The sequence below is a fragment of the Vulpes lagopus genome, chromosome 12, assembly GCF_018345385.1.
Source record: "Vulpes lagopus strain Blue_001 chromosome 12, ASM1834538v1, whole genome shotgun sequence".
Classification (NCBI taxonomy): Eukaryota; Metazoa; Chordata; class Mammalia; order Carnivora; family Canidae; genus Vulpes; species Vulpes lagopus.
In genome coordinates, this window is record NC_054835.1 from 45,660,585 (window position 1) to 45,686,902 (window position 26,318).

Sequence of the window (26,318 nt, forward strand, 5' to 3'; positions counted from 1 at the left end):
AAAACTGGTAAAATTTGAATAATGCCTTTAGTTAATAATATTGTGCCAGTGTTATTTCCTAGTTTTGGTAATTAGGCTATGGTTATGTAAGATATTAATAAAAAGAAGCTGGGTGAGGAATATACAGAAACTCTGTGTACTACTTTTGCAACATTTCTGTAAGTCTAAAATTAGTTCAAAATAAAAAGTTAAAAAGTAAATAAAAGTTCTACTGCCAAAAAAAAAAAAAAAAGTAGACCTCCACACTGGAAAACTACTGGCAAAACCCAAGTCTGGAGCTATTCTTAGCTTCCAGCCTAAGGGTAAGGATTAGAGTCAGAGTTGAGGGACAGAAAGGCAAGAGAAGGTCATAATTCAAACTAAGTAAGCCTCCAGGTCCCTGGAAATATTAGAAGTCACATTAAGTGTTGGAAGGGGATGTATTGAGCAAGAAATCAGTCAGTGGAGATGAGGAAACTCAAGGAGTGATGAAAGGAGACATGGAGCAAGATTATGAGAGCAGACCTGAAGGGAGGGCATTTGCAACATTAGAAGTTAAATGGTACAAATGCCAGCCATTATGTAAGTCAAATTTTTATTTCCAAATGAATTCCGAATCAGAGCTGCCTTTTCTTTATGTGAGATTAGCTTAATCCTGTCACAGATTATTCATTTGAAGTAGAAAATGGTCTTGGATAGTGAGGGTCTGGGATTTTGAAGAGGAGCCTGACAGATTTGCTGCCACTTAATCATTTGATTAGGCTCTTTGATAAGGATTATACTTCATTTTATGATTTCTTATACACAGCATTAAATCAAAGCTTTTTATTTTTTTAAGATTTTATTTTTTAGGTAATATCTGCACCCCACATGGGGCTTTAAACCCACAACCTCAAGCATGCTTCAGACTGAGCCAGCCCCAGATCAGTTTTTTTATACCCAGAGCTATACTGACCTCCAGTCTTGTCTTTTGCCTATATAACCTACAAACCTGCCTTTTGCTTTCTTCCCTCATAGGAGTAATCTAAAATTTAACTTTCTATTGAGGCACCTGGGTGACTCAATCAGTTAAGGGTCTGACTCTTGATTTCAGGTTAGGTCATGATCTCAGCACACTCTGCACTAAGTGTGGAACCTGTTTAAGATTCTTCCTCACCCTCTCTAAAAATAAGTAAATAAATAAATAAAATTTACTCACTGTCTTCACCAAAGAATTAATATAATTCTGGTCATATCAAATATATTTTGGGTAGAATTATTTTAATAAAAAGTAGAGGGATTTAACTTAAGAAAACTTTGAAATGGAGATAAATTTATAATATGAGAGGCATAGCTCAAAATGAAATTCCAACAAATCATCATCAGAGACAAGAATTCAAAGAGAAAGTTTCTACCTGCTGATTTATTGGACGTAGACTACTTCCAAATCATTTCCAAGAAATTGGAATGATAGTGACTGCATATAGGTGGCCTTGATAACTTTCTCAAAGCTGTAGGGAGGGATCCCTGGGTGGCGCAGCGGTTTGGCGCCTGCCTTTGGCCCAGGGCGCGATCCTGGAGACCCGGGATCGAATCCCACATCAGGCTCCCGGTGCATGGAGCCTGCTTCTCTCTCTGCCTGTATCTCTGCCTCTCTCTCTCTCTCTGTGTGACTATCATAAATAAATAAAAATTAAAATTAAAAAAAAAAGCTGTAGGGAAAAATCTAATACCACTGAACACTGTGAGAGACTGAAGAAGACTACATTACCAGACGTGTTTCTATTTGTATATGTAGGAAAAGTTGTAGATGGTGTCAATAGACAATTTGGAGGAAGTGTGTTTGTCAGTTAACTGTGTGTGCATATTCTGTGTATATATGCTGCATAACTACTTTGAAATGTGTAGTAAATAACCTATTTTGAGCCACAGTGCAAATTTTGTGAAGATGTTGAATGGTCTTTCTGCCTGAAGTCTGCAGAGCAATTGAGACTTTATATTTGGAATGCTGAGGAAATATTTTAAATTAAAAGAAAGAAAGGTAGCCACAGAAGGGGTAACTTTAGCAATGACCTTTGTTAGATAAAACCTCAGTCAGCCAAGAGCACAAATGATTTTTAATAAAATCAGTAAGAGAAATCTCTTCCTAAATTTCAGAATTTTTAATCTTCAAACTTATATCCCATTACTTTAGATAAAGTATAAATTACAGCTGATTTCTCAGCCGTGCTTCACCTTGACATGTGGAATCAATCAAGGTAAAATATGATGAAAGTTCATATTGATGCAGAGATTGGCTGTTTGCTTTTTATGAAGTGGATATTTGTATCCATGTGGACATAACCATTGACATTCACTGTTCATTAAGAGGACAGATCAGTTGCTGCCAGGTTTTCTCTTTGGGTCCTTATGTTGTGCTTAAGTAGGTAGTAATAAAGCAATGAGCAATCTATCTAAAGAAAAGAGTGGAGATTTTTTTATATATAACTTCTCATTTCCAACTCCATATTGTGTTCAGATATCATTGCTTCACTCACAAGTAATTCCTATCCTCAGCTTTCTATGGTTAGTAACATTTCCTGTATTAAATTTTCTGTGTGTGCTAAATGAGAAGGATTTCACGTGTTTAAAAAAAAGTTTCAGGTGTTTAAAAAAGTTATATTTATAGTGTTTGTTAAAGAGCAACGATGACCATAGATCAGGAGTCTTTTCAAAACAGAACACTTTAGTGGATGACTGTTCTCTGAGAGATGATAGAAAAGCTGGACTAGTATATCTATGAATGCTCTTAGGGCAATTTTCACCTGCCTAAAGGCACAAAACCAGTAGCCAAAAAAGAGAGTATACAGAACGTTGATGTTGATGTTGATGATGATAATGATGATGATTGATGATGATGATGGAGAGGAAGAGGAGGGGAAGGGGGAAGGCAACAGCTGGCATCACTGTGCATTTTCCTTGTGCGGAGCACCATGCCAGGTGTCTTCAATACATTCAAGCTGAATCTCCCCTGCCAATTTCATGTTATCTCATCAGTCCCATGACTTCTGTGAGTACTGAGCCAACAGAGAGCTATAGATTAAAATCACCCTTGCCCTTGAGGCAAAGAGAACAACAGAAGGTATGGAATGAGTTCTGTAAAAATTCAAACCAACCAACCCAAAGGTTAAAATCAGGTTCTTGCCAGATAGCCCAGATGCTGAATGGTACTAAGACTCACGTATTTTCTAACTTCTTTGAATTTAAGATCTGAGGCTAACAAAAATCTTAGTCCTTTCCTGTCATCTAATTCTGATTGTCTCTGGTGCTAGAAAATATATAATGCTAATTCTTAAATCCAAATTATTTTTTATAAAGCTATTGTAACAACATTAATATTAAAAAGTAAGGATTTAATAAGTGAATGTGTTTATTGAGATTAACATGGCTTTTCTGTGATCATTTTATTCCTAATGCTTTATTACAAGATTGGACTTTTTCTTGTCCTGTTCCATGCTGAATAAATATTAAAGAGATAAATGTAAATCTTTATTCTCAGGTTTTTTGTTTTTTGTTTTTTATTCTCAGGTTTGTTTTTATTTCTTATAATCCAAAACCTGAATTCTACAAAGGAATCTTACAATCCGAAACTCAGTTTGCATTAAAAATTTTAATTATGAATTATGATATTGTATACAATAGAAATATTTTTTTAAAGATTTTATTTAGTTATTCATAAACACACAGAGAGAGAGGCAGAGACACAGGCAGAAGGAGAAGCAGGCTCCGTGCAGGAAGCCCGATGTGGGACTCTGTCCCGGGTCTCCAGGATCACACCCCAGGCTGCAGGCGGCACCAAACCGCTGCGCCACCAGGGCTGCCCCAATAGAAATATTATATCAAATTTCTGATCTTAGATAAAGCAGGCAGTTTCTGAATAGGAGCTTTTGTTTTTACTTGAAAAAGTTGAGGAATGGAGAGACAGAAGACAGTGTTAGAGAATGATCATATAGTAACCATGGCTGTTGCTCTTGCTCCTGATAAATCTGTTTGCATTCTCATCTTTCCATTGTAGGTGGTTGCCTATCACTATTGCCAAGCAGATAATGCCTACACCTGCCTAGTACCAGAATTTGTCCACAATGTTGCCGCCCTGCTCTGCCGCTCGCCTCAGTTGGCAGCCTATCGGGAGCAGCTTCTTCGGGAGCCTCATTTACAGAGCATGCTGAGCCTTCGATCCTGTGTTCAAGACCCCATGGCCTCCTTCCGGAGAGGAGTCCTCGAGCCCCTGGAAAATCTCCACAAAGGTACAGCTGAGGTGCACAGAAGGCGAAAGGTGGAAGCTTTAGAGCCCCAAGTTCACCTAGAACATGCCATGGAAATGATTCTTTTTATCACATGGCCAAAACCAAATGTACCATAGCTGATGTCCCATAGGATACAGTTAACATAGAAAAGATTTTACTTGAAAACATGAGAATTCCTGCAGGAACTTCCACTTCACCCTAGCTTTATAAAACCTCTCATTCTCAAAAAAAAAAAAAAAAAAAAAAAAAACCTCTCATTCTCGCTTCCAAAGAGAATACACTTTTCTTGTACTAAAGATAGTAGAGCCTCTAGTCCTTTCTGTAGAGTTCAAAAAATCAGTAAAGCCATGATTCTAACTCAGTGTTGTGGAGTTTGTGCAGTTAGAAACTTCCTCATCATTATGTCTGTTCATTTTACTCCACAGTCAGATAAAATGAAATGGCATCCATGGTTGTACAAATCTGTGTATGTCCTAAAAATCAGCTTTCCACTAAAAACTGTTTAAAAGGTATTTAAGATATATTTAAGAATGTGGGGGGGGAATGAAATGGAATCCATCTTCCTCTCATGCTCATGCCTTTCCTCCCTCTTTCCTCTGCAACTCTAGCATCAGCTGTGGCCTACGTGCAAGCATCTCCTCCTTCACCCGTGTCTGCCCCATCCCCTTAACAGTGTTTTATCAGTGCTGGAAGCCCAAGAAAAGGACTCAAGTGAGCATGAGGTTCCTGAGCGATCGTGTTTATTCCCGACAGACTTTTATATCTTTCTTGAAGGTTTTGGAGGTACTCAATAAGAAAAACTGATTATAATTTTCTTTTTTCCGGCCACCATCTTCAGTTTCTTTCAACCTCCATACTAATTACTTGGATATCAGAGTTTCTCTTCTCAACTCTTATGACCTCTCTATCCCTGTATTACCTATTAGTTTCTCCGTACTATACTTTTTTCAACCTTGGAATTTCTCTATAGATATTTTAAAACATAGTTTTTGTACAGTCAGTCTACATCCTGCTAATTCTGCCTTCATGATGTTTCTTACATCTATCAATCTCAAATTCATTCCTGCCACTGTCACCCCACAAGCCATTCAGCTGCTCATGACATCGTATCTGTATTACTACCCTTCCTGGTCTTCTCTGGCTTATTGGTTTAGTGCTACTTTCACATCATAACACACTTAGAAAATTATAAATATTTGTATAGCATACTGGAATAGAAAATCAGAAATCCTTATAGCTAGACATGACTGACCTTGAGGTTACAGCTGTGCCAAGCCCCCCAGTGCCTGAGGGCTAACAAGATTCCTTTTTAAGCACACCTCAACCATTCTTGATACAGCTGGTAGGGAAGCTGTGCCCCAGCCTCTGCAGTCTTGCAGACTTTATGTACTACTTCCAAATAAAGCTTCATGAAGTATCACTTTCATCATTCAGTTTTATCTGTATGAATCCTGTGTTTACATGCAAAATACTCAAACAGTTCTTAAACACTCACCTACATTTTCCTGCCTCCATATATTTGCTCATTGTTTCTGTTTCTTGTTATGCCTTTCGCTTACATCTCTGTCAGAACTCTACCCATCTTTCAACAACCAACTTAAATGCCACCTCATTTGTAAAAGGTCTGCTGATCTACCTGCCACCCTCTAGTAAGATACAGTATCCTTCCAAATTGATATTAGGGTTTTAAAAATTTCTAATTTATGTTACTTAACACATTGTTATATGCATAATAAGAATTTAAAATTTTATTACTAATATTTATTGAACTATGTGTCAGATACTATACTTTGTGCTTAAGAATTAGCTATTTCTATACCTATCCTATCCCTTTGACTAGTTTATATGCTACTGAAGTTAGAAGCTTTTTCTAAAAGATGAATATCTTTTATCCTTTGTAATGGTTACCTCACCTTAAACATAGTAGACATTTCAGGAAATATAGTTTGAACAAATGAGTGAACATAGAATTTGCTCATATACTGAGTGCCTTGAAGGAAGGACAGTGATACAAGGATCTACATCTTATAGCTAATTCACAGAAAGTATACAAATTCTTGTAGATTCAGCTCTAGATTCTCAACTTGTGTTTCAGTTTTGCCTCTTATATATATCTGCTGCTCATGTAGATCTCCATAAGCAGCTTTAGGTATCCTTATTGATAAATATTGCTCTAAGTGAATTTAATTATTCCTCCTGATTCCCAGGTTCTTACTTTTAAAACAAATCCCCATCATAAGCAATAGCTAGAAATATAATTTATAAAAATAAGTAAAATACTAAAAATTATTTTATTAACCAAAATGAAGGCAGGAAAGAAAGAACAGAATAAAAGTGTTTTAAAAGATGGAACAAGTGAGAATAAAAGGCACAGCTAAGAGAATGTAGTCAGTGATATCATAAGTGTTGTATGGTGACAGATGGTAGCTGCATTGGTGGTAAACATAACATAACTTTGAGAAGTTGCACTATGTCATAAACCTGAAACTAATGTAACATTATGTGTCATCTATACTCAAAAATTTTTTAAGTTTTTTAAATTTAAATAAAATGAAATATAAGAAAACAAAAATGAGTATAGGGTTAGGCTACAGTAAGTGTTAGAAGCAGAAAGTCAAGCAAAGAAAGGAAAATACTATATGATCTCACTTATGTGTGGAATCTTAAAAAACCAAAACCCAAAAATCAATCTGCTAGACACAGAGAACAAATTGGTGATTGCTGGAGGTAGGGAGGGTGGGGTATGGGAGAAATGGAAGAAAGGGGTCAAAAGAAAAAAACTTCCAATTATAAAATTTGTAAGTCATGGAGATAAACAGCATGGTGACTATAGTTAATAATACTGTATTGCATATTTGAAACTTGCTAAGAGAGTAAATCTTAAAAGTTCTCATCACAAGAAAAGAAAGTTTATAATTGTGTAAGGTGATAGAAGTTAATTGTACTTGTGGTTATCATTTCACAATGTATACAGATATCAAATCATTATGCTGTAGAACTGAACCAAAAACACAAAATCAAATTAATTTTTTTAAAAAAGCAAAATGCTATACATAAAATCAGTCATATCAATAATTATATTAAGTTTAAATGGACTGAGCATTTCTACTAAAAGCAGAAACTACCAGACTAAATAAAAAGCAAGATCCAACAATATGCTATATCTACAAGAGAGGTTATCTGAATATGGAGACACAGATTGAATGTGAAAGGATAGAAAAATATATACCCTGTAACCAGGAAGCATAAGAAAGCTGGAGTGGGTATATTAATGTGAGGCAGAGCAGGCTTCAAGATTTAACACAAATGTTAACCAGAGGGCCATTTGAGATAAAAATAAAAGGATCAATTTCTGGGAAGATAAAATCCTAAATGTGTAAATGCCTAATAATGGAAGCTCAGATTACATGAATCATTGTCAAATCGCTATGTTGTACACTTGAAATGAATATAACACTGTATATCAAATGTACTTCACTAATAAATGTTTTCTAAAAAGAATTTAAAAATTGTTTCAAAATAAAGTTTTTTAAGTGAAAAAGAACACATGAGTCAAAAACTGATAGAACTAGAGATAAATAGGCAAATAATCATAACTGAATTTTTTTAAAGATTTTATTTATTTATTCATGAGAGACACAGAGAGAGAGAGAGAGAGAGAGAGAGAGGTGGGGGGTGTGGGGAGAGGCAGAGACACAGGCAGAGGGAGAAGCAGGCTCCATGCAGGGAGCCTGACGTGAGACTCGATCCCAGGTCCCCAGGATCAGGCCCTGGGCTGAAGGCGGCGCTAAACGGCTGAGCCACCCAGACTGCCCCTGGATTTTTTTTTAAATATTTTATCTATTTTTTCATGGGAGATACAGAGAGAGAGAGAGAGAGGCAGAGACATAGACAGAGGGAGAAGCAGGCTCCATGCAGGGAGCTTGATGTGGGACTTGATCCCAGAACTCCAGGATCAGGCCCTGAGCTGAAGCCACCCAGGCATCCCCTCCCTCTCCCCTTTTTTTTAAAGATTTTATTTATTTATTCATGAGAGAACACAGAGGCAGAGACATAGGCAGAGGGAGAAGCAGGCTTCATGCAGGGAGCCCTTTGTGAGACTCCATCCTGTCATAACTGGAGATTTTAACACCTCTCAGTTAAGTATTAGAACAAGCAGATAAAAAAATGTGTAGATTTCAACAACACTGTCAACCAATTTGATCTACTCGCCATTTGTAGAATACCACCCAATAACTGCAGAATATCTATTTTTCTCAAGTGCACAAGGACCATATTCTGGGCCATAAAACCATGTCTGAAGGTTTAAAAAAACTCAAATCTTAATAGAAATTATCTAAGATAATGGAACTAAATGAGAAATCGATACAAATAAAATCCCCAAATATTTAGAAATTTAACAATATACTCCTAAATAACCCATTAAACAAAGAAGAAATCACAAAGGAAGTTTATAAAGTATCTCAAAAAGAGTAGTGTAAAATCAGTGTCTAAGTTTCTGGCTTAATAAACCAGAAAAAAATGAGGAAAATAAACTCAGAGTAAGCGAAAGAAGGAAATAGTAAAAACAAGAGCAGACATTAATAAATAGAAATTAATATTTAAAATGAATAAATCCCTAGCAAGACTGATCAAGAAAATGAGGGGAAAAAACTCAAATTAACATCAGGTATATGGGCAGCCTGGGTGGCTCGTTTAGCGCCACCTTCAGCCCAGGGCGTGATCCTGGGAACCGGGGATCCAGTCCCACGTCTGGCTCCCTGCATGGAGCCTGCTTCTCTCTCTGCCTATGTCTCTGGCTCTGTCTCTCATGAATAAATAAATAAAATCTTAAAAAAGAAAATCAGGTATAAAAGGGAGATAGTGGGACGCCTGAGTGGCTCAGCACCTAAGCATCTGCCTTCAGCCCAGGGTGTGATCCTGGAGTCCCAGGATGGAGTCCCACATCCTCCCCTGCAGGGAGCCTGCTTCTCCCTCTGCCTATGTCTGTGCTTCTCTCTCTCTGTGTCTCTCATGAAGAAATAAATAATAAATAAAATATTCAAAAAATTTTTAAATAAAAGGGAGATAGCACTACAGTTCCTATAGACATTAAAAGAAAAATAAGAGATTATTATAAACATCCTTATAACATAAATTCAACAACATAAACTGGACAAATCCTCTAAAAAATACAGCTTACCAAAAGTGACTCAGGAGAAACGGAAAATCTGAATAGCCCTTATCTATTTAATTTTAATTTATAACTTGAAAGGAAAAAAAATCTTCAACAAAAGAACTCCAGGCTTAGTTTCACCGATGAATTGTTTTCAATATTTAATGAAGAAATAATATTTCTGTAAAAACAGTAAAATTGGAAAGATAAAAAATGTCTATCACACATTTTCAGAAAATTGGAGGAGATGGGAACATTTCTCAACTTGTTTTGTTAGACAAATGTTACACTGAAACCAAAATATGGTAAGGAATTTGTAAGAAAAGAACATTACAGATCAGTATTCCTCATGACCATAATAGCAAAATCCTAAAAAAAGAAACTAATAGCAAACCAATTAGTCCTACTCAATGAGAAATGCAATGTTAGATTAACATTTGAGAATTTATCAGTGTAATTCATCATATTAATGAGATAAATGAGAAAATCTATGTCTTTATATAAATACATATTTATGTAAAATATATGCATACATGATGTTCTCAAATACAGTAAAGCATTTGACTAAATATTACAATTAATGACAAAAACTATCTGCAAACTAAGAATACAAGAAAAGTTAGTCTAATAAAGGAAAACTCCAGAAAACATACAACTAACAATGAAATGTTAAATATTTTCCCCTAGTATCAGGAACAAGACAAGAATGTTCTCACTCACATCACTTAAGTTAAGCATTCAACATTTCACTAGTAGCCCAAGTTTAGCACAATAGGAAAGCAAACAACCAAATAGTTAAGATTGGAAAGGAAGAAATAAAACTGTCTTTATTTGTAGGTTGTTTACCTAAAACACTCTCAGGAATCTACAAAAGAAAAAATAAACCTACTAGGAACTAATAATAAATACAGCAGAACTCCAGGCTATAAGGCCAATATGCATATATCTATTGTATTTTTATACTGGAAGAAAACAAAAACTGAAACTAAATAAGGAATGTAGCAGGGTGGGTTTTTTTTAAGCTTTTTTATTTATATAAGTAATCTCCACACCCAGTTTGGGACCCGAATTCATGATCCCAAGATCAAAAGTCACTTGCTTCTCCAGTCTAACCAGGCAGGCACCTCAGCAGTGTGGCAGTTTTAAAAGATGGCTGCAAATTCTTTGACATTCCTCCCATCCAGAGTTGGGGATCTGTAATTCCTCCTCTTGAATTTTAGCAGGCTTATGACTGCTTCAACCAATAGAATACTGCAAAGTGATGCTATATGATATCTTGAAGCTAGGTCATAAGTGTCCATGCAGTTTCCATCGTGTTCACTGAAACACTTGCTTTTGGAGGATTGCATTGTCACATAAGAAGTAAAGAAGTACAAACTACGTAAGTGTTCTAATTGACTATTCATTCTAGCCCTGCAATGTGAGTTTTTGTTCCAGATGATTTCAGCCCAGAGCTATTTGAGTAACCCCGCTCTGTTTGATGTAGCAGTAGATAACTGGATCAAATCATATTCTATGTAGAATCAAAATACTTAAGAATAAATTTAACAAAAGATTTAGAAGACTTCCACAGTGAAAGTCACAAAACATTGCAGAGTGAAATTAAAGAACTTAGTAAATGGAAACAATATACCATGTTTGTAGATAAGAATTTTTCTCCAAACTGGTCTGTAGATTCAATATAATCCTAATGAACAAAAAATTTAGACACTTCACAAAAGAAGGTAACACAGGTGTACCTACAAGCACATGAAAAGGAGTTTAACATCATTAGTCATCAGGAAAATGAAAATGAAAATCACAGTGAGACATCACTTTACTCCCACTAGAATAATTAAAAATTTTTAAGTCAAACATCAAATGTTGGTGACAATGATAAGCAACTGGGACTCTCACACATTGCTGGTGGGAGTATAAAATGGTACAACTACTTTGGAAACTATTTGGCCATTCCTTATAAAGTTAAATATAAAACCACTTTATGACCAAGAAATTCTATGCCTATGTGTTTACCCAAAAGAAATGAAAACATTTATCTACATTGTTAAAAAAAAAAATTGTACAAGAATGTTTATAGCAGCTTTTTTCGTAGTAGTTAAAAACTGGTTTCAACCCAAATGTCCATCAACAGAAGAATGGATTGTAGTATATTCACTCAATAGAATACTTCATAGTATTAAAAAGAAACAATCTAATAATATACTCAACAAAATAGACCAATCTCAAAATCATGTTAAGCAAAAGAAACAAGTGTGATAGAAGAGTGATTACCTATTGAGGATTGATTAGGAGAGAATCTAAGAGAACTTTTTGGAATGATGAAAGTTTTATATTTTGATTGGGATGTTAGTTACATGAGTATATATATTTGTCAAAACTGATCAGAGTGTATAGTTAAGATCTTCACAATTAAATATACTAAATTTTATCACAAGTTTTAAGATTAAAAAATTTTAAAGGTAGGGAAGCTTTCTTTCCAGGAAAGTTCAGTAGAAAACACTTTCAGTTTAGATTCAGAAGCTAAATTTCAAATTGTACATTTTTTCTTTTAAAAATGAAAGTAGGGCAGCCCCGGTGGCTCAGCAGTTTAGCGCCACCTTCAGCCCAGGGTGTGATCCTGGAGACCTGGAATCAAGTCCCGCATCGGGCTCCCGGCATGGAGCCTGCTTCTCCCTCTGCCTGTGTCTTTGCCTCTCTTTCTCTCTGTGTCTCTCATGAATAAATAAATAAAATCTTTAAACAAATAAAAATGAAAGTATTTTCACAACACTTTAAGGTTCTACAAGTGTGATGACTAAAACACAAATGGGGGCACCTGGGTAGCTCAGTTGGTGAAGCTCAGGTCACAATCTCAGGGTCATGAGATTGAGCTCCACATCAGCGTCAGCACTGGGTGTGGCTACCTTAAGATTCTCTCTCCCTACCTACCACATACATGTTCATGCTCTCTCTCTCAAAAAAAAATTTTAATAGTGAAACATACATATAAAGCAAATGGAAAAGTTTTGAAGTTTTATGGTGAGCTTTTGCTTCAGCCACCAGTATGCAATGACAGGAGATACTAATTGGTTGTCACAACTAAAAGGAAAATCACATGTAATGGGCAGCTTTTCTGAACAGAAATGTTCTCTGATATGAGCCTTTTTTTTTTTAACTTTTGATAATTCCTATACAGTATACCAGTAGTAAAATCCCATGCAGTAGGATTTAGTTCTGACTTTAGTACTAGCTACCATCTCTTCTCTTGTAGCCTCAGATACCTAGGTCCAGAATCTCAGAATGGGGCTGCTAAGCAAGTCAGTTCCAGCATACATTAAATGTATATATAAGCAAGGGCAGTAGGGAATCCCTGGTGAATATATTTTTACAAGAGAATAAAAACAAAGGTTAAAGAGCTTAAAAACTTCCAGGGACTTGTCAGCTAGGACAGTGGCTTCCGAGTACCAGTCCATTTGAAGTTTTCATTTGTCCATTACAAAATAAGAAAACAGAAACAGCCTAGAATGTGTGTTAATATAGTTTTGTATATACATGTATGTAAAGGTTAGATAGATTAGGTCTTTCCTGTTTTTTAAATACTAAAATATTCTATGAACTAATGGTGATAGTAGATGGTAGTTGCACTTAAAAAAAAAAGATTTTTATTGAGAGAGAGCACACAAGCAGAGGAGAGGGAAGAGTGAGAGGGAGAAGCAGACTCCCCACTGAGCAGGGAGCCCAATGCAGGATTCAATCCTAGGACCTTGGAATCATGACCTGAACCAAAGGACTTGCTTGACTGAGCCACCCAGGTGCCGGTAGTTGCACTTTAAATTTTCCTACATGACAGGGCACCTGGCTGGCTCAGTTAGTAGAGCATGCAACTCTTAATCCTTGGGGTTGTGAGTTCAAACCCCATGTGGGTGTAGGGCTTACTTTAAGAAATAATAATAATAAGTAAGAAGTAGCAATCCTTTGTTAGTCCCCAATTTTTAAAAAATTTTCATTTGTCTGTATAGTCTTTTAAAGCTGATGATCGAGTATGTATTTAAATAACCTGCATAAGTTTGGAGATGAACATGCAGAAGCATTCTTGTAAAGCTAGTTGCATTTGAGAGATGATATCTAAATATCATTAAGGCCTCATCTCTTAAATTTATAACAGATACCTTATCATTTAGCAAAGGAAAAGGAAATTTTTTATGAATACTTTTCATTGTTTTACAGTATTAGCAACATTTGGAAATCCTTTGCATTATTCTGAATTTTAAAAAGGTAATAATTTTAGACAAACATGATGTCCTTATTAAAAGATGAAAAATTTTTGATACTTCATATCACCTGTATTAATAGATGACTTCTAAGTAACTTCTTCAAGGAAGCAAATATCAAAAAGGGAAAAAATAGGCAAGATTTGGAACAACATAATTTTCTTAAGTAGGGCACATATTTCCTTTTTTTAAAGAAGAAATGATGTATTGTCTACTTTACTCATGGCATGAATAACATCTACTGGGAATTTATGCAAATGAGAATTTGAGTTTATTAGCAATTGAATTATTTCATTCATTAAAATGTCCAGATCATAACTTAGAGCATGTTCTTGATCTTTCATGCTTAAGAATGTGTTTGAAATGTTTTTCCCAATGAAAATCCCAGCACAAAAAAAAAAAAAAGAAAAGAAAAGAAAAAGAAAATCCCAGCACAGATACATTATCACCAGACTTTATCCACTGGAAGATCATGGCTTTCTTATGAAGGAGTCTGGGTGAAGTTAAGGGAGGTATAATTGAAGTTGTGAAGGCATTGGCATTGCTGATAAAATTTTAATAGCCAGCTGGGGAAGGAGGGCTTGTAATATTTGCAGGTTTCCACTGTGTAAATAAATATTCCCACCTTGGCCAATTTCAGGCTACCAGATGTTTAACAACTTGTCTCTTAAAAATACTGCAGTGAGCTCTCCTGGACCCAGGAGATGGCTTCAGCACACCACTTGATGGGGCAAGGTGATGGTGCTCAGGAACAATGGATAGATTTATTACAGCTGCCAAGAAAACGTAATTAGAAAATTCCTCTCTGGACATTAAAGACACAATTATGCTTATGGATGCCATGGTCCTCAAAATAAAGAACATAAGAGCCCCCAGATTTATAGGTCAGTCTGTTAGTTCCAAACAACTTTTTTCTCTCAATTCTTTGGACTCCCTATAGGTATGTTTTTTCTTAGTACTATGTCACCAAGGATGTTATTTCATTAATAATCATTGTTAAGAGAGCTGGAATCCATAGTTTATTTCAAAGTCACCAGATGAAACTAATAGTTAAAACTCTTCATAATTTGAGAACTGACTTATAGTCCTTAGATATTGAAGTTAAATTCCTATAAATATAAAGCTTGTAGTTTTGGGGAGAAAATAAAAAGTTTTATTAATCTTAAAAATCTGCATATTTTCAAATAGAAAACCAAAATATGTATTTTCAATTGGTCTTGACTCTTAAAAGAGCCAATCTTGTACAGAAGTCCACAGACCTCTTCTTCTGTCACCAATTTCCTCTTTTCCTCCTCAGATATAACCTATTTTCTACTTCACTTATCCAATAACTACTTTCTTTCCCCTACTACCTCCCTTCAGAACCTGTCAAGTCCTACTAACCACAGTTAATCCTTAAACAACCCAAAGGCTAGGGGCATGGACCTCTACAGAGTTGAACATCTGAGTAAAACTCGTGACTCCCCCAAAACTTAACTATTAATAACTTCCTATTGACCTGAAGCCTTACCAATAACATAAATAGTCAGTTAACGCATATTGTGTCTGGTATATGTATTATGTAATATATTCTTACAAGAAAGTAAGCTAGAGAAAGAAGTTATTCAGAAAGTCATAAGAGATATTTACATTTACAGAACTTGTACTATACAGTACAAGATATAGTACTATAGTACTATATCTAAAAAAAAATTCTATGTGTAAGTGTACCCATGCAATTCAAAGCCATGTTGTTCAAGGGTCAAATGTAGTAATTTTTCCTTTACTACTTGCAATTCATTTGTTCTAAAGTGTGCATTCCAGCCTTGGGATTTTTTAAATCTCTAATTTGTCCACTATGGTTCAAGAATCACTAAGCATTTAATGAAAGCTGAAGCCTGAAAATTTACCAAGCCTTTTTCTACAGCCTAGCCCTAAAGATAAACTGATTTTGTCAAGTTAGGAGAGTACAGAGTTCAGGAGGGAGTGCAACACAAAAGTGGTGGGTATCTTTCCCGTGTGACTCCTTCATCCTAGGAAGATCACACAAGGGCTTGGTCTTGTTGAAGCTGCAATAGATATAGTCTGGGAAGCTGCTAGTTCTGTAAGATCTTGGGATCCAATCTGCGTAATTCGAGATCTCTTTATTGGCTGGGATTCCTTTTCTCCATTCCACAATCCTTCCTTCCCACTACACATTCATGTGAAGTCATATATATTGCTTTGGACTTCACATTAAACCTTTCTCAAAAAAAAATAAAAAATAAAAAAAAATAAAACCTTTCTCGGGGGGAGTGGAATTCCCAAAAGAACATGTGATTCTATTCTCGTTAATGCTATCAGATAGAAAAAAACCAACGCATTATATTCAGCTTTTTTAAGTATAGGAGAAAAATTGAATTTCCATGTGCATATTTTCATAAATGTGGTGTTCAGGCTGTCTCACAATTGATAACATGGGGGAGATATACACTTCATACATTACATATGTAACAAAACTTACACCCCTGGTAAAAACAAAATAAATTCATTACATGAATTATGCTTTGTCTTTATAATAAATTATGTACCTGAGCATTTAGTAAAAAAACAGAAGAGATCTTCTCTAATTTTTTTTCCCCAAACAGATACGTGATCAAAGACCCAAAAAGAACTCAGTTATCCACTTGGTAATTATTAAGTAATCTGTTTCTTTCTGTCTTAGAGAGAAAAATCCCAGATGAAGATTTCATCATCTTAATTGATGGATTAAATGAAGCAGAATTTCACAAACCGGATTATGGGGATACAATTGTATCGTTTCTGAGTAAAATGATTGGAAAATTTCCTTCTTGGCTCAAACTAATTGTAACAGTTAGAACCAGTTTACAGGTATGTGTTTGTTTCTTTGGGACCATAAATTATTTCCTGGGGGAGTGCTTAAACAGAAAAAGTTCTAGATCCTTGTTCCCTTAGTGATGAGTTTTTTCTAAACCTCTCCTGTGTCCTGGAGCACACAACCGGGAGAGAAGTTGTTTTTTTTTTTTTATCTTTTTTTTTTTTTATCTTTTTTATCTTCCATCCTCACTCACTGGTCACTTAATGGCCTGAAAGAAGGACTAGAAATGTGGAACAGAGCCTGCAAAGATATATGGGCTTAAGGATAAATGACTTCATCCTCTCTGCCATTCTCATTGTAGCTGAGTCAGTATCCCCCATTCATACTTGGTTTGGAATAGTTTCCCAATGTTTTTTTGTCTAACCATAGCCTTGTTTGATGAGCATCAAAGGCTTATACATTATATATCTATCCCACTATTTTAATACAACCACCTGTAATAATTACAGTCTACAGTTTCTCCCTCCTTTTCCCCTCTCCCAGGGACTTAGTAGTATTCCTACATGTTGACCAATTAGCTGTGCTGCCTTCTTTGATCAAAAACTATACTTATAATCCTGGCTATACCACCTTGCAAATGTTTGTTATTAATCTCAAAGTAACTTTAAGAATGTGGATGAATCAACATAAATGCATCTTTATGACTGAAAATTACGTAATATACTATTACTGGTCAGTAGCTTGATTGTTAAAGATGAAGGATGAATTAAAAAAACTTCCAGAAAAAAAAAAAAAAAAACTTCCAGGAACACATTCTCTGACTAGTTTTACTAAATGTTTGCTTAGGAGATGTTATCTTCATTTGTATTTTTAAGTAATGCCATCTGCAATTTCAAAAGACATTTTAAGTATGACTTGAGCAGATGACTTTAACTTTTCAGCTATGCCAAAGAACAGGAAAAGTGTTATACATATTAATGTACAAAGTCGAAATTTCAATATTCTCATAAATCAAGACCTGTAATAACTTCCCAGATACTTTATTCACTTCAACTAAGAATTTTCTTATTTTCATTCAGTTCTGACAGTGAAATAATTCATAGGTCTTAAAAAAAAAAAACAATCCTTCTATTTGGTCATTCATTATTTCCACAAACATTTCTTAAGTACTTCAAGTGTGTCAAGCACTTTCTAGGAGCTGAAGATACAACAGTGAACAAGGCAGACTATATCCCTGCCCTCATAAAGCTTATATTCCAGTGAGGAACATAAATAAAAACTAAGTGAAAAATTAAACATATATTAAAATTTTAGGTAGTATCAGTGTTATGAAGACAAATAAAATAGATATAAAAGGATAAATGGAGATGATCGTTATTTTTGATAAGGCAATGGGAAAGCCCTCTCCAAGGAGCCTGGCAAAGTAATGCTATCTGCTTTACATTTTAAGAGATTCCTTTGGCTGCTGGCCATAAAGATCATAAAATGTAGGGGATCAAGAAGAGGAGCAGAAGTACAGGCAAAAGGTGATGGTGACTTACACTAGAGTGCTAGTGGTAGAGACCCTGTGATGTGGTCATACTTGAACTATACTTTGAAGGAGAATCAAAAGGACTTAATGATGGGCTGAATGTGGGGTAAGATAGAAGATTCGAAAGTGAAACATGGTGAGCAACTGGGTAAATGCCAGAATGAGGAAAAGAAAAATATCACAAAGACCCGTAATTTGGTAGTAGGTTGGTGGTAATATGGTTTATTGACACAGAAAGGCTTTGTGGCACTGGGCAAAATTCATTAGTTCTGATTTGGTCATGTTAAGTTTGTCTATGCAACATCACAATGTCAAAGTCAAGTAGACAGAAGTATGCAATGAGAGCTCAGGGGAGAGGACTAAGCCAGAAACACAGGTTAGGCCTCATCCCCAGATAGATTATATTTAGAATCATGGACCAAAGAAGCTGTTGTAGGGAGTAAGAATGGCTAAAGAAGAGAAAGGAGACCCCAGCCCTGGATGCCCTGAGAAATGAAAGAAGAGCCAGCTAAAAAGACTGGTAGGAGTGGCCAGTGTGCTAAGAGTAAAATGAAAGTATTACTGTGGAACTAAGCTACAGAAAATTACTCAGAAGGCATGATCACCTTGTGAAACACTGCTGAGAGGCTGAGGAAGATGAGCCCTGAAACATGATTATTGGTTTTGTCAAGGTAAAGTTTACATAAAACCTTGACAAGAACCATTTCAATGAAGTGATGTGTTTGAAGTCTGATTGCAACAAATAGAGGACGATGGGAAGGAGGAATAAGAGATAAGAAGTAAGGAGGAAGAACTCTTCTGTGAAGTTTCCTAAAAATGGGGACAGAGATTTAGGATAGTAGCTGAGGGGAGGAATTGTGGTGTCATTCATCTATGTGATCCAAAAGAGAAGAAGAAATTGATGCAGAAGAAGGCAGATACTTACAGGACCAAAGTCTGTATGCCGATAAGATAGAATCCAGAGTATAAGTAACCATAAAGCCCTAACACCTTTCCCTAGTATAATTTCCAAGCAGATCACCAAGGTACCAAGCATATTAGAAGTATTCCTCTGGGATAAGGCATCTCCAAAAAGTCTGCATTAAAATGTAGTCATCTTATTAGGAAGGTTAGAAAGGTACGTTTTTATATGACATTCTTTTGAGTCCTTATGCATTTCTCTTACTGAATTGTGCTTTGACTTTATGCCATTGTTAACACTGAGAAAAATTACAACAACTACAAAATTACATGGCATTCCATTTTCTATTTATGTAAGGAGTGTTATTTAGAATATTGACCATTAAATCACTCCTAAAGTACCCTTTATGAAGACCTCTAAAAAATGATCCCAAGTCTCAATATTAGGAAAAAAATTGTGTCCCATCTGTGCAACAAATTTGTTTTAACCTATGGATACTAGTACTTGATCATATTTCCCTCTTTGGCCACTTGGAAGTTTAGAATAAATGTGTGGACCTCATAGTGTATCACAAGAGTTAGGGGAAACTGAAGGTCTTTCTGTCTCTCTCTCTCTCTCCATCTGTTTTAGGAAATTACCAAGCTGCTGCCTTTCCATAGGATTTTTTTGGATCGACTAGAAGAGAATGAAGCCATAGACCAGGACCTGCAGGCTTACATCCTGCACCGGATACACAGCAGCTCAGAGATCCAGAATAACATTTCACTTAATGGCAAAATGGACAATACTACATTTGGCAAACTCAGTTCTCACCTCAAGACCCTCAGTCAGGGGTCCTATCTATACCTGAAACTCACATTTGACCTCATAGAGAAAGGCTATCTAGTGTTAAAGAGCTCTAGCTACAAAGTAGTTCCTGTTTCGCTCTCTGAGGTTTATTTACTCCAGTGCAATATGAAGTTCCCAACCCAGTCTTCCTTTGACCGGGTGATGCCTCTCCTGAATGTGGCAGTAGCCTCTCTGCACCCACTGACTGATGAACATATCTTCCAGGCCATCAATGCTGGTAGCATTGAAGGCACCCTAGAATGGGAGGATTTTCAGCAGAGAATGGAGAACCTCTCCATGTTCCTAATCAAGCGCAGAGACATGACTCGTATGTTTGTACATCCTTCTTTTCGAGAATGGCTTATCTGGAGAGAAGAAGGAGAGAAAACCAAATTTCTCTGTGATCCCAGGTAAGCCACAGACCTGTATAATAAGCAATTCTGAGCCTATTTTGTATTGATTGCATGGAGCATGGGTATTGAAAGCCATGAGAAGTGTTCTTCATTGAACATTTCACACAAAGGAAACATCATCTCTGTTTCTTTCAAGACAGGGCTTTAATGAAGTTAATTTATTTTTTCACATTGTTATTTCCGTAAGACTTAAAATCTGTATGGATATTTAGAATACTCTCCTACATTCCTGTACATTCCTAAATAATTTTCTCTGTGCTAATGAACCCAGGCTATAATTAATTTAGCCCTTTCACAGATTTCCTCAGTGTTCTTCAGATATGAAGAAAGAATTGATAACATTATTAATCTCTGACTTAGAGTAGAATCATTTTAAAATTGTAATTGCCCCTTTAAAAGCCATACCAATTTTAAAGCCACCAGTGACTAACCCCATTAAAGTCCAGCCAGTGTGACAAGGTTTATGCTGGAAAACGGAATCTTAAACCTCACAGCTACAACGGACTTGAAGAGATCGAGTGGCCTAGCTGCCCTCCCTATAGTTGAATAAGGTGCCATGGTTCCCATTTTACAAATATCCCCTTTTACAAAGGCCTTAAGATGCTAAATCAGTGCTGGAAGTCATCAAGTTAAAAGGTGGGGGAAAGAAGGAAGGACTAGAAAAAGAATGGCAGGGCAGCCTGCATGGCTCAGTGGTTTGGTTCCACCTTCAGCCCAAGGCGTGATCCTGGAGACCCGGGTGGAGTCCCACATGGGGCTCCCTGCATGGAGCCTGCTTTTCCCTCTGCCACGTCTCTGCCTTTCTCTCTCTCTCTCTCTCTCTCTCTCTCTCTCTCTCTCATAAATAAAAAAAATCTTAAAAAAAAAAGAATGGCAAATATGTAGTATGTATCATCACTCCCCTGCCCTGCAACCATGCATGCCCAGCATTCCTGCCTGATGAGCTGGACTCTGATTTGATGATCTTTCTCAGCTCAACAAACCAGAGTAGTGTGAAACTGTTTCCTGTTCTCTTGGGTAGAACCTAGATCTCTAGAATCCTAGAGGGGTGTGCTTTCTACTCCATACTATCTTTTTAAAAGAATTATTCCTTTAACAAAGTTGGTGTTTTCAAAAGCAGATATACCTCTGACTTACTGGAAGAAGACACCAACAGCATAGCTGGCCAGAGCAGAGCTTATTCTGGCTCGTAAAGAAGAGAGACCAGATGTGACTGTGCCTCTGTCCGTGACTTATCAGAGAGACTAAACCTCTCTGATCATGCTGGGGTTTTATTTCTCTCTTGACGTGTTCTTCACCCAGTCTTATTAGACACAACTGTGCTTATGGGCATGCTGCTTAGCCTACTCCATGCCAGTTTGTTAGAAAATTAGTTCCAGATTCTGATAAAGATATTAAGCCAGGCAGCAGATTTTGTGGTATTTTCCCTGAGGTAGAAACTTTTAAAGAAACAAGCTGTAGTGGAAAGAACATGGATTTTTGAGTCATTACCTGCATATAAATCCTGTTTCTTCTAGGAACTGTGACCTTTGGAGAGTTTGGGTTTCTGAGACAATTTTCTTATCTATGTAAAAGAGATAATAATAATTCCTAAAGTTCAGAACTAAATGAGGTCATGTAGTATAATACCTAAAATAGTACAGAATACAAAGAAAGTGTTCAAGGAATGTCCCTCCTTCTCCCCACCTTTGGAGTAATAGACCCTTTAGATACACCTTAACTACATCCTGTAGCTAATTGGATAAGCAGTAGTAGTCTTCTGCTATTAACATTCAGGGGCACAGATTTTTTTATTGGAGTTCAATTTGCCAACATACAGTATAACATCCAGAGTTCATCTCGTCAAGTAGGGGTGCAAGATTTAAAAAACAAAACAACAACAAACTTGAGTCTGAGTTCTTTGTGAATTATATGGCATTCCCAAGAGTATTTTACTATAAATCTCACTAGTACTGCTACAATAGTTAATTCATAGAGTTGGCAACCTAATGTTAAATAAAAAGAGACCGATCTAGAATTGCCTCATGAACACTTTGAAATCAGTTTCCAGAGAAACTTTGCTGGTTGATCTGCTCTCTTTCTTCCTGCAACATCTCAGAGAATTGAATGCTGAGATCCAAGGCAGCCAGGCTACCACTGAATTAACAGTATCTTTACAACAGATGAAACCTTAGGGACTCTAAAAGGAGAAAATATGGTATTTTGCAGTCATATCATGACTTTACAGGCTTACCTTCTCAACATGATTTATTAACTAGAAGCATTTTGGCAACAAGCTGATACACTGGGACAAGCAAACACTTCTAACTTCAGATGCTATGTAGTCTGTTGCCTGGTGATTGAATAACACATGGAGCTGCTGAGGGATCATCATATATCACTTAATGACACAGAGAGTAAAATAGTAGGACCAGGAGTTATCACAAAAGCTTCCTTACATTTCATTTCAGTTGGAATTCAGCCTTCTACCCAGCACTGTCTGGCACCAGCTTTGTTACTAAAGTATTGATCTCAGAGTTCGAGGCCCCCTGGGTCAATGAGATGGAAATTCACTAAGAATTTAATGCTGTTGGCAAAGCCCAAGCTGGCCTTTCAAAGAAACTGGCTGTAATTGCTTTCCATTTCAGGCAAGTCTGATTAGCAGAACTCTTTGAAAGCAGGGTTTGTCTTTGTGGCCTTCAGCCCCTGCTTCCTGTACATTCCCCATCTGCTCTCCTGTTTCTCCCCATTTTCTTTCTAGAGCATCACGTGTATTTCACTAGACCAGAGAGACCAACTCAGTGCCTCTGAAATCACTCTATGTGACCCAGTGCTGACAGGCCTGTCTCAGTATAAGGAGAACTCTTAGAGACAACAGAACATCTCTACCTCTTCTAGTCCATTTTCCTGGGCTTTCAACACTTTCTTGTTCACCCTGAACTTGCTGACCTTATTAGAGAATTAGACACAGATGAGAATATTCTATCCTGAAGCCAAAAAGTAGTTGATCTTCATCAGAAATAGGCCACCCACAGAGGTACTTCTGTTAAACTGAAGAGGGTCAATAATCTGAAGATGGTGCTGGAAAGAGGAAATAGCTGAGCCAGAGGTCAGTGCTACAACTGAGATAGAGTTTTCCTTATTTTAAATATCAGATGGCCTGTTTCCCAGGATGTCAGAGAACTGACATCCCATAGAGAATGACCTAATGTTGCATAAACATATAACTGTCACAGAAAGAGATGAGTTATAGATGTCTTTTCTCAGTTTGGTAACAGGACTGTGAGGGTGTGTGTGGGGGGGTGGGTATCAAGCTATAAGCAAAGCATCACTGAAAAAATTTTTATGACATCAGAATTTCTAAATTTTTGGATTTGCATTCTGGATGAAAAAATGCCTCTTGAAGCCCTGAGAAACCTTAGATCTTACCACCTTATTCTTTCCATTTCCCACTATTCATCACTGTCATATCCTGTCCTACTCTGAAATAAATCTAGTTTATATTTTATTCCCTTGGGCATTGAGATATCAGATTAACTCACTAATCTTATAAACTAATCTCTGCTATTATGCTAATAAGAGGTAGATTGCAAACCCATTTGAAGCAACTTGTGCATTTCAGTAGGCATTTGAGAAAAGAAGTCATCAGTCTTTATTATCTAACCTATTGATGACTTTGATAGTTGAAATTTGAGGCTGGGAGAGTAAACAGTTGGGGGCTGCTGGCCCTGTACTATTTAATATTTCTTCGGAGTTGTTAGGCTAGCCCTGCATGAACCCCCACTCTTTTTTGTTTCCTTTCTTCACTATCTTTGTCTTCACAGTATCTAGCCTCTCCTTCCATAGGAACAGCTCACAGATCAACATTTTTATATAGGAATATATATGTAAGATTTTTATCTAAAGATCAGAAGACTCAGCTACCATATTTTTAACTGTTTGAATAAAACACATGAGGCTTGTGAACTTTTGAGTACTGAGCTGATGTGACCTAATGAAGTTATGATTTGGGACCCTAATTTGGATTGATGTGATTTCCTCAAACTAGGAGAAGCAAACTTTATGGCGGGTGAAAAGGGGGAAGAGCTACACGATCCTGTGGGGGTAGTTGAGTACTTACTTGACTCTGTGACTAGAGTTGATATCTTACAATACATGGTCTGTTGAGATCTTTCCTAATTATTTTGGTCATGTTTGTCTATGAATTACACATTGGAGACCTGATGCTCCAAAATGCATGCCACAGAGCAGACTGTCAGAGAAGAAGCAATTTGCCTAAGGCAAAAAGAAGGCATTCCCCTTAAAAAGGAAATCTAACTCTATGCAGAGGACCCGCACAGCCTGGCTTCTTCTGGAACACATGGGTCTGAAATAACCACAGAATGGTAAATTGCAGGGTTAAGGTGATTCTTTTTGTTTGTTTTAATCTAAACATGAGCCTCCAGGAAGGATGATGTTTAACTTTGACCTCTGAAGCACAGATTCTAGGTTACTGCTGATAGCCATTGCAGGCTTCCACAACAGACCCTTAAATTGGGAATAAGTTCTGCTTTCTAAAAGCATTAGAAAAGAAGTCAGCAAAGTGATGGATCATGGGAAGGAAAAAAGGGTCTAGAACTACATCCCTTAGGAGCCCTAAGGAGGTTAGGATCACAGCAAGGAAAAAGATGGTATACCAAACATCCTTTACTAGCACTTGACTATTAGTAGAGGATCTTACCTGCCTGGAAATACTAACTTTCTGATCTCTGTGCTGGATCTGCATCTGCTATACTTTTAATTCCTTTCTATCACTGAGGAGAAATTAGTCTTCTGATGTCAAATTTGGATGTGTAATTTTGAAGAAGAGATTTCATTGATGCATAATATTATTAGAGATTTGTCTAATTCACCAATAATTTTTTTCTTATTATCTAATTCAATTTCTAACTCCCTATTGGTATCAAGAAAAATGTAGGACTCATATCTGAGGCATTACTCTAGTGACCTAAGGTCATGGTTTTGTGATTTAATGCAAGAGAGAAATTAGATAATACCTAATGTGTATCTTGGACTGTGTCCAGTTTGCCAATTGCATGAATGTCCTTCAACTTTACAAATTTGTTTGTAAATCAGATGGCAGTATAAACCAGGGACCCACATCTATTAGTCAAATAGGCAAACTGTTCCCATCTTTAAAACTCTTATACCTTTGAAGATGGGCAACATAACACTTTTTTTCCTTTTCCAAATCCAAAATTAAGTTTAGAAAAAGCTAGTATTCTTACTGTCATAAAAACTCTTATGAAATTTGCTAAGTTAATAAATATACAGAGAAGTATTATGATGGGTTAGAGAGAGAGCATTGTTTTATGATTTGGAAGGCATACAGAAGAGTCAACTAAAGAAAACACAGAAAGGATTTTTACTCTCTTCTTTTGGTTTTGCTACAAGAAAGTGATAATAGCTTTATATGTTTAAAATTTGTGTGTGTGTGTGTGTGTGTGTGTAGAGAGAGAGAGACAGACAGACAGACAGATAGGTACAGATTTCTTTTAAGTGGGTGTGCCCTGAATAGCAAATTTTGAAAATCTGAAATGGAGGGGCAGCCCTGGTGGCTCAGCAGTTTAGTGCCACCTTCAGCCCAGGGCCTGATCCTGGAGACCAGGGATCTAGTCCCATGTCAGGCTCCCTGCTTGGGAGCCTGCTTCTCCCTCTGCCTGTGTCTCTGCCTCTCTCTCTCTCTCTCTCTCTCTCTCTCTTTTTCTCTCTCTCTCTCTGTCTCTCATGAATAAATAAATAAAATCTTTTTTAAAAAAAATCTGAAATGGAGAGAAGTAGAGCAAGTGATTAAGGAAAAGTTTTGGTCCTGAAAGTAGCATAGGAAATAGAGGGCAATTTGTCCTATTAATGAGTCTCTCTGAAGCAATACTAGCTGAATGAAAAGATGGGAATCTCAGAGGCTTTCCAAGGTTGTCAAACCAAGATTAATGGCATAGCAATCAGAAGTAGTTATTGCCAGCTTAGGGGGACATGACAGGACATGTTCTTTTTTGTGAGTACAGCAACTTACTCAGCTGTCTCTAGAGACTCAAAAGCAGCTAGATCTCCACATTTGGTAAAGTCAGCATTAATAGCCTTTTATCTTCTCAACCATAAGAACCCACAGCTATGAGACATGTATTCACTTCAGCATCAGCATATCCAGTTGGTTCGACCCATTCAAATTTTACTTGTAAGT

General features: G+C 36.6%; 1 protein-coding gene across 10 annotated transcripts in view; it reads left to right on the forward strand.

Moving 5' to 3' along the window:
• Positions 1–26,318, forward strand: part of TANC2 (tetratricopeptide repeat, ankyrin repeat and coiled-coil containing 2) — a 362,852-nt gene that overhangs the window by 280,807 nt on the left and 55,727 nt on the right. For all 10 annotated transcript variants that reach the window (XM_041724731.1, XM_041724730.1, XM_041724735.1 and 7 more), the window contains 3 exons: positions 4,013–4,244; positions 16,333–16,499; positions 19,509–20,116. In XM_041724731.1, the coding sequence (XP_041580665.1) occupies positions 4,013–4,244; positions 16,333–16,499; positions 19,509–20,116 (1,007 nt within the window). The remainder of the gene's footprint in view (positions 1–4,012; positions 4,245–16,332; positions 16,500–19,508; positions 20,117–26,318) is intronic.